Source organism: Trachypithecus francoisi, unplaced genomic scaffold (genome assembly GCF_009764315.1).
Source record: "Trachypithecus francoisi isolate TF-2019V2 unplaced genomic scaffold, Tfra_2.0 Lachesis_group12, whole genome shotgun sequence".
Taxonomy (NCBI): domain Eukaryota; kingdom Metazoa; phylum Chordata; class Mammalia; order Primates; family Cercopithecidae; genus Trachypithecus; species Trachypithecus francoisi.
In genome coordinates, this window is record NW_022681457.1 from 53,113,997 (window position 1) to 53,124,628 (window position 10,632).

Genomic DNA, 10,632 nt, shown 5'->3' on the forward strand with positions numbered 1-10,632 from the left:
CAATTTATGTAGTGAATCTTTCTCCCATCCTTCCCCAAGGAGACCTCTGGCTTTTTACCAGTGTAACTGTGCACTGGGGAAAGGGAAATGATCAGACATTTTGGGGAATACTGGACACTGACTCTGAGCTGATGTTGATTCCAGGGACCCAAAATGTCATTGTTGTCCTCCAACTAAAATAGGGACTTATGGAGGTCAGGTAATTAATGGAGTTTTAGCTCAGGTCTGACTTACAATGGGTCCAGTGGGTCCCCAGACTCACCCTGTGGTCTTTCTCCAGTGCCAGAATGCATAATTGGCATAGACATACTTAGCAGCTGGCAGCACCCCCACATTGGCTCCCTGACTGGTAGGGTGAGGGCTACTATGGTGGGAAAGGCCAAATGGAACCCATTAGAGCTGCCTCTACCTAGAAAAATAGTAAATCAAAAACAATATCATATCCCTGGAGGCACTGCAGAGATTGGTGCCATCATCAAGAACTTGAAAGATGCAGGGGTGATGATTCCCACCACATCCTCATTCAACTCTTCCATTTGGCCTGTGCAGAAGACAGATGGATCTTGGAGAACGACAATGGGTTATTGTAAGCTTAACCAAGTGATGACCCCAATTGCAGCTGCTGTACTGGATGTGGTTTGATTGCTTGAGGAAATTAACACATCTCCTGGTACCTGGCATGCAGTCATTGACTTGGCAAATGCCTTTTTCTCCATTCCTGTCCATAAGGCCCACCAGAAATAATTTGCCTTCAGCTGGCAAGACTAGCAATATACCTTTACTTCCTACCTCAGGGGTATATCAATGCTCAGGCTTTGTGTCGTAATGTTATTAAGAGAGACCTTGATTGTTTCTTGCTTCTGCAAGATATCCACACTGATCCATTACATTGATGACAGTATGCTGATCTGATCCAGTGAGCAAGAAGTACAAACACACTGGGCCTATTGGTGAGACAGTTGCATACCAAAGGATGGGAAATAAAACTGACTAAAATTCAAGGATCTTCTACCTCAGTAAAATTTCTAGGAGTCCAGTGGTGTGGGGCCTGTCAAGATATTCCTTCTAAGGTAAAGGATAATTTGCTGCATTTGGCCCCTTCCACAACCAAGAAAGAGGCACAACATCTAGTGGGCGTATTTGGATTTCGGAGGCAACACATTCCTCATTTGGGTGTGTTACTCCAGCATATTTATCGAGTGACCCAAAAGGCTGCCAGTTTTGAGTGGGGTTCAGAACAGAAGAAGGCTCTGCAACAGGTCCAGCCTGCTGTGCAAGCTGCTCTGCCACTTGGGCCACATGACCCAGCAGATCAGATGGTACCTGAGGTGTCAGTGGCAGATAGGGATGCTGTTTGGAACCTTTGGCGGGTCCCCATAAGTGAATCACATGGAGACCTCTAGGATTTTGGAGCAAGTCTCTGCCATCTTTTGCAGATAACTACCCTTCTTTTGAGAGACAGCTGTTGGCTTGTTAGTGGACTTTGGTGGAAACTGAACCTTTGACTATGGGTAATTAAGTCACCATGTGACTGGAATTGCCCATCATGAACTGGGTGTTTTCTGACCCATCTAGCTATAAAGTGGGTTGTGCACAGCAGTATTCCATCATGAAATGGAAGTGGCATATATATGATCGGGCTCAAGCAAATCCTGAAGGCACAAGTAAGTTACATGAGGAAGTGACTCAAATGCCCATGGTCTCCTCTCCTGCCACCACACCTTCTCTTCCCTAGCCTGCATAGATGGCCTCATGGGGAGTTCCCTATGGTGAGTTGACAGAGGAAGAGAAGACTAGGGCCTGGTTCACATGGTTCTGCATGATATGCAGGCACTACCCAAAAGTGGACAGCTGCAGCACTACAGCCCCCTTCTAGGACATCCCTGAAGGACAGCAGTGAATGGAAATCTTCCCAGTGGGCAGAAATTCGAACAGTGCTCTTTGTTGTGCCCTTTGCATGGAAGGAGAAATGGCCAGATATGCAATAATACACTAATTCATGGGCTGTAACCAATAGTTTGGCTGGATGGTCAGAGACTTGGAAGAAGCACGATTGGGATATTGGTGACAAGGAAATTTGGGGAAGAGGCATGTGGATGGATCTCTCTGAGTGGTCAAAAACTGTGAAGATATATGTATCCCATGTAAGTGCTCACCAACAGGTGACCTCAGCAGAGGAGGATTTTAATAATAAAGTAAATAGGATGACCCATTCTGTGGACGCCACTCAGCCTCTTTCCCCAACAACCCCTGTCATCACCCAATGGGCCCATGAACAAAGTGGCCATGGTGGCAGGGATGGAGGTTACACATGGGCTCAGCAACATGGACTTCCACTCACCAAGGCATTTACTTTGTGCTAAAGAAGTGTGGCAGTGGGCTCATGTTCGTGGAATTCACTAGTCTTATCATGTTCCCCCAACATCCTGAAGCAGCTGGATTGATAGAACAATGGAATGGCCTTTTGAAGTCACAATTACAATGCCAATTAGGTGACAATTCTTTGCAGGGCTGGGGCAAAGTTCTCCAGAAGGCCTTGTATGCTCTGAATCAGCGTCCAATATATGGTACTGTTTCTCCCATAGCCAGGATTCACAGGTCCAGGAATCAAGGGATGGAAATGGAAGTGGCACCGCTCACCATCACCCCTGGTGACCTACTAGCAATTTTTGCTTTCTGTTCCTGTGACATTACTTTCTGCTGGCCTAGAGGTCTTAGTTCCAGAGGGAGAAATGCTGCCACCAGAAGACACAATAACAATTCCATTAAACTGGAAGTTAAGATTGCCACCCGGACGCTCTGGGCTCCTCCTACCTTTAAGTCAACAGGCTAAAAAGGGAGTTACAGTGTTGGCTGGGGTGATTGACCTGGACTACCAAGATAAAGTCAGTCTACTACTCCACAATGGAGTTAAGGAAGAGTATGGAATACAGGAGATCATTAGGGCATCTCTTAGTATTACTATGCCCTGTGATAAAGGTCAATGGGAAACAACAACAGCCCAATCCAGGTGGGACTACAAATAACCCACACCCCTCAGGAATGAAGGTTTGAGTCACTCCACTAGGAAAAAAAACACTACCTGCTGAGGTGCTTGTTGAAGGCAAAGGGAATACAGAATGGATAGTAAAAGAAGGTAGTCATCAATATCAGCTACGACCATGTGATCAGCTGCAGAAACAGGGACTATAACTGTCATGAGTATCTCCTTCTTTTGTTAAAAAGATGGTTGTGCATGTATACACTTCTACTAAGAAAATATCTTCATTTTATTTCCTTTCTGCTTAATGACATAAGATGCATTCACTTTATGTCAGTCTTTAAGTATCGTTAACTTTATGTAATAGTATTTGGGTTGGGGATTGGTGCATTTCTGGTTGTGCAAAGGATAGCTGTATTATGTTAGGCATAAATATGATGTTACTATTGTTTTTATTGAAGATTATGTATGATCTCAGGAGTTGTGTGTGGGTTGAAGTTGACAAGGGATGGACTTGTGATGGTTAATACTGAGTGTCAACTTGATTGGATTGAAGGATGCAAAGTATTGTTCCTGGGTGTGTCTGTGAGAGTGTTACCAAAAGACATTAACATTTAAGTCAGTGGGCTGGGGAAGGCAGACTCACCCTTAATCTGGTAGGCACCATCTAATAAGCTGCCAGCGAATACAGAGCAGGCAGAAAAACATGAAAAGGCAAGACTGGCCTAGCCTCCCAGCCTACATCTTTCTCCTGTGCTGGATGTTTCCTGTCCTCAACCATTGGACTCCAAGTTCTTCAGTTTTGAGACTTGGATTGACTCTCCTTATTCCTCAAGCTTACAGACAGCCTATTGTGGGACCATGTGATCGTGTAAGTTAATACTTAGTAAATATATATATATGTGTGTGTGTGTGTGTGTGTGTGTGTGTATTCTATTAGTTCTGTCCCTCTAGGGAACCCTGACTAATACATACATGTATAAAATGAGGCTGCAACAGTAGATGGAGCCAGACTTTACAAGGCATTGAGGACTTTGCAAATAATTTGGGTCTTTATGCTAAGAGCCATGCTTAAGAGAGGAAGTAGAAAAGATGAAAAGAAAAAAAACATGATCAGATTAGCATTGTGAAAATATCACTGGATGATGCATGGAAAAAAGATTGAAAGGAGGTAAAAATGGATGTTTTCATAGTTAAAATGGTGAGAAGTCTATTGCAGAGGGTTAGGTGAGAGATGATGTTAGCTTGAATCAGGGAAGTAGTAATAGAAAAGGAGAGAAGGTAATGTTGTCAGAGATATCTTGGACATAAAATCAATAGGCTTTAGTATTGCGTTGTATTGAAAGGGGATTCCTCTGGTTTCCATGAAGAGAAATTTTCTTTATATTTTTCTGGCTTCTTGCTCCTTCCATGTGATTAATGACTTTGGGACAGTAACTGAGTTTGAGAGGCTCAGGTCTTCCTGCCTTTTCTTTAGGACTGGCCTGTCTGCAGGAGCGTGTGTTTTCAGTCTGCATAGAGGTCAGACTTTTTAATGAAGAGCCTGTTTTTGGGGGGAGAGGGCTGTAGTATTTCAGTGTCATCAGGGACTGGGTAGGTTAATCTTCCTAAAGCTGGAGTTCAGAGTTAGGAAGATGATTTTTTTTTTTTTTTTTTTTTTGAGACGGAGTCTCGCTCTGCTGCCCAGGCTGGAGTGCAGTGGCCGGATCTCAGCTCACTGCAAGCCCCGCCTCCTGGTTTACGCCATTCTCCTGCCTCAGCCTCCCAAGTAGCTGGGACTACAGGAGCCCGCCACGTCGCCCGGCTAGTTTTTTGTATTTTTTAGTAGAGACGGGGTTTCACCGTGTTAGCCAGGATGGTCTCGATCTCCTGACCTCGTGATCCGCCCGTCTCGGCCTCCCAAAGTGCTGGGATTACAGGCTTGAGCCACCGCGCCCGGCCAGGAAGATGATTTTTACCACACACCTAAGTCACATTCTTCAACCTGGACTTTTCTCAGTAGCTAAGCTGACATATTGATTCCTATCTTCCAGACTCTTAATGTACTTATTAATTTATTTCAATCTTGAATGAGGGTTGGAGGAGGAAAGAGAGAATGAGCAATAATGATTCCTGTGTTTCTAGCTTATAAACTGAATGGACTATGGTATCATTTTTTTTCCTTCCTTCCTTCTTCCTGTTTGTTTGTTTGTTTGTTTTTGGATGGGGCAGTTGAAACTCACAAATTGAATTTGGGAAATGTTGAATTTAAGATAACTATGTGTAGAAATGTCAAGTAGGCAATTGTGTATACAGGTCTGAGGCTCAAGGGCTGAAGATAGAAAATAGAAAATTGGGAGCTGTAAGGATGTAGATCACAACTATGGACATGAATGAGCTCACTCAGGGAGAGCTTCTAGAAAGGGAAGGGGGCTAGGCCTGAGTGTCAATGAACTACAATATTAAATCATCAGTATGAGAAGGATAAGTATGAGAATGTAGGCCAGTTTACTGATGTCGGAGTAAATACAGAAGTCAGACAGAAAGGTCTTAAAAGATAGATGATGGAGGAAGGGCTGAACTGGGGACCAGGAAATACAGAACATTATAGGGATAAAGGTACATACAAGATATAATGCTTACATTTAAGCAGGCTTACATTTTAGACATTAACTAGTGAGAACAGGGTTCAGATTTAGTCTCAGGTCTTGTAGTGATTTAATTACTTATTCAATTATGTACTATTTAATTATTATAAATAAATTATTTATTATATATAATGCCTAACTTCCCCTCCAGATAGAGACTCTGTAAGGCTGTCATTTTTTGGTCACCACTAAATGCCCATCCATACCAGCACAATTCCTTGAGCAAAGTAAGGATCCAGGATCTTTTGACTTCTTAGCTCTATATTAACTGATAAAAAAAGACCTGAGAAAGAGGAGGCTGGGAGCATTTCTTAGGTGAAGCGCTAATTACAGACACAAAGGGAAAGGAGTAGTGGTGAAAATAAATATGTATTTGTTATTCACTGCATTTCATATGGAAGAAATGTATCTTTTTACTCATTATTATTAGCCAGAAGTCTTTTCCTTTCATGTTATAACTAAGCATTTGATTTTTTTTTTGACGGAGTTTCACTCTGTCATCCAGGCTGGAGTGCAGTGGTGCAATCTCAGCTCACTGCCATCTCTACCCGCCGGGTTCAAATGATTTTCCTGCCTCAGCCTCCCAAGTAGCTGGGATTACAGGTGCCTGCCACCATGCCCTGCTAATTTTTGTGTTTTTAGTGGAGACAGAGTTTCATCATGTTGGCTGGACTGGTCTCAAACTCCTGACCTCAAGTGATCCGCCCACCTCAGCCTCTCAAAATGCTGCGATTACAGGTGTGAGCCACCTAGCGTAGCCAAGCATTGGATTTTATACGGCCTTTCATCAAATAATTCAAAAAAACTCCAGGCCCATAAAATTATTATTTAAACTATGTTAAAATATGTGTTAAAACAAGACTAGAAGGGAATGTGATAATGTGCTCCTAGCAGTATGAGAGTGATTTTTGCCCTTTAGAAATTTATCTAGTTTCTAAATATTTTAGTTATTCTATTATCATTTTAAATGTGTTTTTAAAAACACTGTGGATATTAATCTTTGTCATCGATTGTATGTTGTAAATATTTTCTCACAGTATGGTACTTTTTAAAACGGTGTTTGTAATTATAATAGTAATGTGTTATTATTATTATTTGTGCAAGAAGGCCCTCAACTGATGCAGATGCTTTACTCTTGTACTTCCCAGCCTCCAGAAATGTGAGAAAACAAATTTCTCTTATTTATAAATTAACCCAGAATTGGATATTCTGTTATAGCAGTACAAATGGACTAACATGGTGTCCTTATAACAAATACTTTAATTTTGTATGGAGCTAAATTTCTCAATTTTAAACGTTGTCTGTGCTTTTTAAATCCATATCTAAGGAATTGCCTAACTCAAGATCACAAAGATTTTTCCCATTTTCTTCTGCAAGTTCTATCATTTTTAGATTCTTACATTTGGGTTTATTGTATATTTTGAGTGAATTTTTGTGTATAGGTGAGATAAGAAACAACTTGTTGTTTTGTTTTGTTTGCATAAAGATGCCAATTATGCCAGCACCATTTTTTGAAAAAAAAAAAAAATTACTTTTCTACTGATTTAGCTCAGCAACTTTGTCAAAAACAATTAATTAGCCATATATTTATTTTCGGTCTCCCTATTCTGTTTCATTGATCTATATGTTTACATTTATGGCAAAATCATATTGTTTTGATTGTGGTACCTTTTTTTTTTTTTGAGATTGAGTCTTACTCTTGTCCGGAAGGCAGTCGCACTATCTTGGATCATTGCAACCTCCACCTCCCGGATTCAAGAGATTCTCCTGCCTTAGCCTGCCAAGTAGCTGGGATTACAGGCACTAGCCACCACACCCAGCCAATTTTTGTAGTTTTAATAAAGATGGGGTTTCACCATTTTGGCCAGGCTGGTCTCAAACTCCTGACCTCAAGTGATCTACCCGTCTCGGCCTCCCAAAATGCTGGGATTACAGGCGTGAACCAACGTGCCCAGCTGATTACTGTATCTTTATAGCATATTTAAAAATAACATATAAAAGTCCTCCAACATTTTTCATCTTTTTCAAAATTGTTTTGTCTATTCTAGGTTTTTTTGTATTTTTGTACAAATTTTAGGGTCAGCTTCAATTTCTACCAAAAAAAAAAAAGAAATCTGCTGAGATTTTGCTAAGGATTTCATTGAATCTGTTGATCAGTTTGGGGAGAATTGCCATCTTAACAATGTTTACTTTTCTAGTTCTTGAACATGATACTGCTCTCCATTTATTTAAGTGTCTTAAGTGCATTTTTATTATCAGGAAAAAAAATCAACAATACATCTCCCCTTTCCTCCAATCATTTTCTGTTGGTACCATATATTCTTTTTTTTTTTTTTTTTGCTGACTTTAAAATGTTTATTCTTTAAAAAATTAGTCGCTTTTTATACAGCTATACAAAGTTCTTAATGTTTCTTTGGCAATGGAACATTCTTCATGTTTCTTTTACAACTATATAAAAAAGTTACCTTTGCCTAAGAAACAGTATTTACTGTGTGTACATAGTTGACTGACAAAATTCTCTACCATCCAGCACCCTAATTAATTGACGAAATAAGCTACCTTATATTACAGGATTCCTCAAAAGAAAGGAGGAAAGAGATACACGTGCGCGCATACACACACACGCACACACGCACACACATTACCTTCTGTGGCTCAAAACACAGTATCACGGCCCTATCTGCAGGCAATTTGCAATTGCCAAATACAATTTAGTGATTAAAAAAAACCTTTCAGTGATGAAAAAATACTTGTAAGTCCCACTGAAGTACTGCTTTAGTTTAACTATACATAAGAAATTACTTAACCTTTTGCTATTCCAAATAGATTTAATGCTCATGTTTTAAGATGAGCCTTCCACCCCCAAAAGTAACTGCATTTTATCTTTGAAATTAAGCGGAAAAACAAACAATAAACAAAACCCAGTGCTGGTGACAAATGTACAGCGAATTCACTTCTTCATTCTTCGCAAAGACTGAAATCAATTTTCAGGACCATGAAGAGCTAGAAATTCACCTATTTTCAGAGACTTGTTTGTAGACTATGCAGCAACTTTGTTGTCTTTCCTATATTCAAAATCTGCAAACTCCTGGCCCCCACGACCTCTTCTGAATCCACCTCGAAATCCTCGAGGGGCAGTGAAGGTACCACCTCTGCCACCACCATGCCCTCTGCCACCATGGAAACCAAGACCTCCTCTGCCTCTGTATCCCCCACGGCCACGGTTTGGATGAAGTGGGATTCCAAATGTTTCAGCATTTAATCTTCTTTCTTCAGCTCAGGTTGGTCTTCGTTCTCTATTGTCATCACAAGAAATATTATCAAAGAAGAATTTAGTTTTGTCATAATAGCAATTAGGTCCAAGTGGATCTTCTTCATCAGCATTTCCTTCACTGTTTTGGGTATCAACTCCTGAGTCTCCTTTATCTTCACCATTTACAGGCTTCTCCTGTTTCTCAAGTTTATCTTCTTTTAATTTAAGTTTATTATGAAACTCTCTGTCAATCTCTTCCTTGTTGAATTGTGCATTTGCACTTTCAAAGTCAAAGTCTTTCTCAAATTTCATTGGCCCATCTCGCCAAATACCAAATCTTCCCCTGCCACCCCGATGATCCCCACGCCCTCTCCTTGGAGCTGAAGGAGCACCTGGAGCTACTTGTCTCTTGTTATCATTTCTGAGTTGCTCATTTTCTGGCCTTGAAACTTTGTGTACTTCAGCTCGCCTGTGCTCCTGATTCTCTATTGCTTTTTGGCTGATAGATGGCAAAGGTCTGGTTGATACAGGACTCCTTCTCCCAACAGGTGCTGGAGCAGGTAAGTTGGCCCAGGCGGTCTGCACTGCTTGTTCCATGGTTGGGCTTTTTCTCAAAGCGTCTAACTGAGGGCTTGAACGACCTTGAGATAACTGTGTTTTTAGAGATCTTGTATCCTGTGTAAAGGCAGAACCAACCACACTACTTTGGGGTAAGGTACCACTGTTTGATGTTTCTGTTCCAAAGGACGTCAAAGAGTTTCCAGCAACACCAACAGCACCAAACTGCTGCCCAACTAAGGAACTTGGACTGAACTGACTGTATGTGGGCATCCTGCCCAAAGGCCCATAAGAACCCATGGACTGGAATGAAGAAGTCGATGAGCCTAGTGAGGACTGAAGGATAGCTGGTCTTGAGGCAAAGAACACTGTGGTTTTGGTGGCTCACAAACAGTAAGGTCTTTAATGTCACTCCCACGGAATATAATGTATTCAAAGACTTCATCTGGAGGTGGTATTGGACGATCTGTCGGTCTGTCTTCTGTACCAAAGGATGGAACTTTGGCAAGGGCTAGGGTGGAGTTTTCCGTGTGGATGGTGTAGAGGATGCCCTTGCAGCGGATCTCCGCCTTGGAGATGAGGCTGATCTTGCTGCCGATGTAAGGGGTGCCCCCGCTCATGGCGCCGCCGCCGCCGCTCCCGGCTGCTGGCAGAGAGGCAGATCCCACGCCGCTGTCGCCCGCTCCGCACGCCCGCTAGCTCCGTCGACACCTACAGCAGCCACTTCAGACCCAACATGGCGGCGGCGCCGGGTCCGCTACCCTCCCCCAGCCTCCAGCCCTCAAGCCGCGGCGGCGGCGGCAGCGGCAGCGGCGGCGGCGCGGGGCATGCTGGGGGTACCATATATTCTTAAATGAGAATGGATTTCTCCTGTAGCTGCTAGTTACAGCTGAATTTCAGTGTCCCAGAGCAGGTCTCAGGGAATTGCTCTGAACTATTCAGAACATCCCTGACACTGGTAGTTTACTATGGAAAAAGAAAGTGAGGCATGAGACTTTGGCCAATGGGTTGCAGAGGTCAATAGGTCAAAATCATTCTGTGCTATGCTTCTTTTCTACTTGTTTAGGATACTTGTAAGAAAGGATCATTCAGTTTGTCCATCTCCATCAATACTAAACATATAATCTTATAGAAAATAAGTACTCGGTCAGGCTTGGTGGCTCATCCCTGTAATCCCAGCACTTTGCGAGGCCGAGGCAGGTGGATCACCTGAG

At 42.2% G+C, this 10,632-nt stretch overlaps 1 protein-coding gene across 1 annotated transcript; it reads right to left on the bottom strand.

Annotated features, from left to right (window-relative positions):
* Positions 1-8,532: 8,532 nt before the first annotated feature.
* Positions 8,533-10,192, bottom strand: LOC117092249 (protein LSM14 homolog A-like). The gene is given in 2 exon segments (XM_033225562.1): positions 8,533-9,771; positions 9,774-10,192. Coding segments are annotated over 2 exon segments (1,389 nt in total). The 5' UTR covers positions 10,039-10,192; the 3' UTR covers positions 8,533-8,647.
* Between the last annotated feature and the right edge of the window lie 440 nt (positions 10,193-10,632).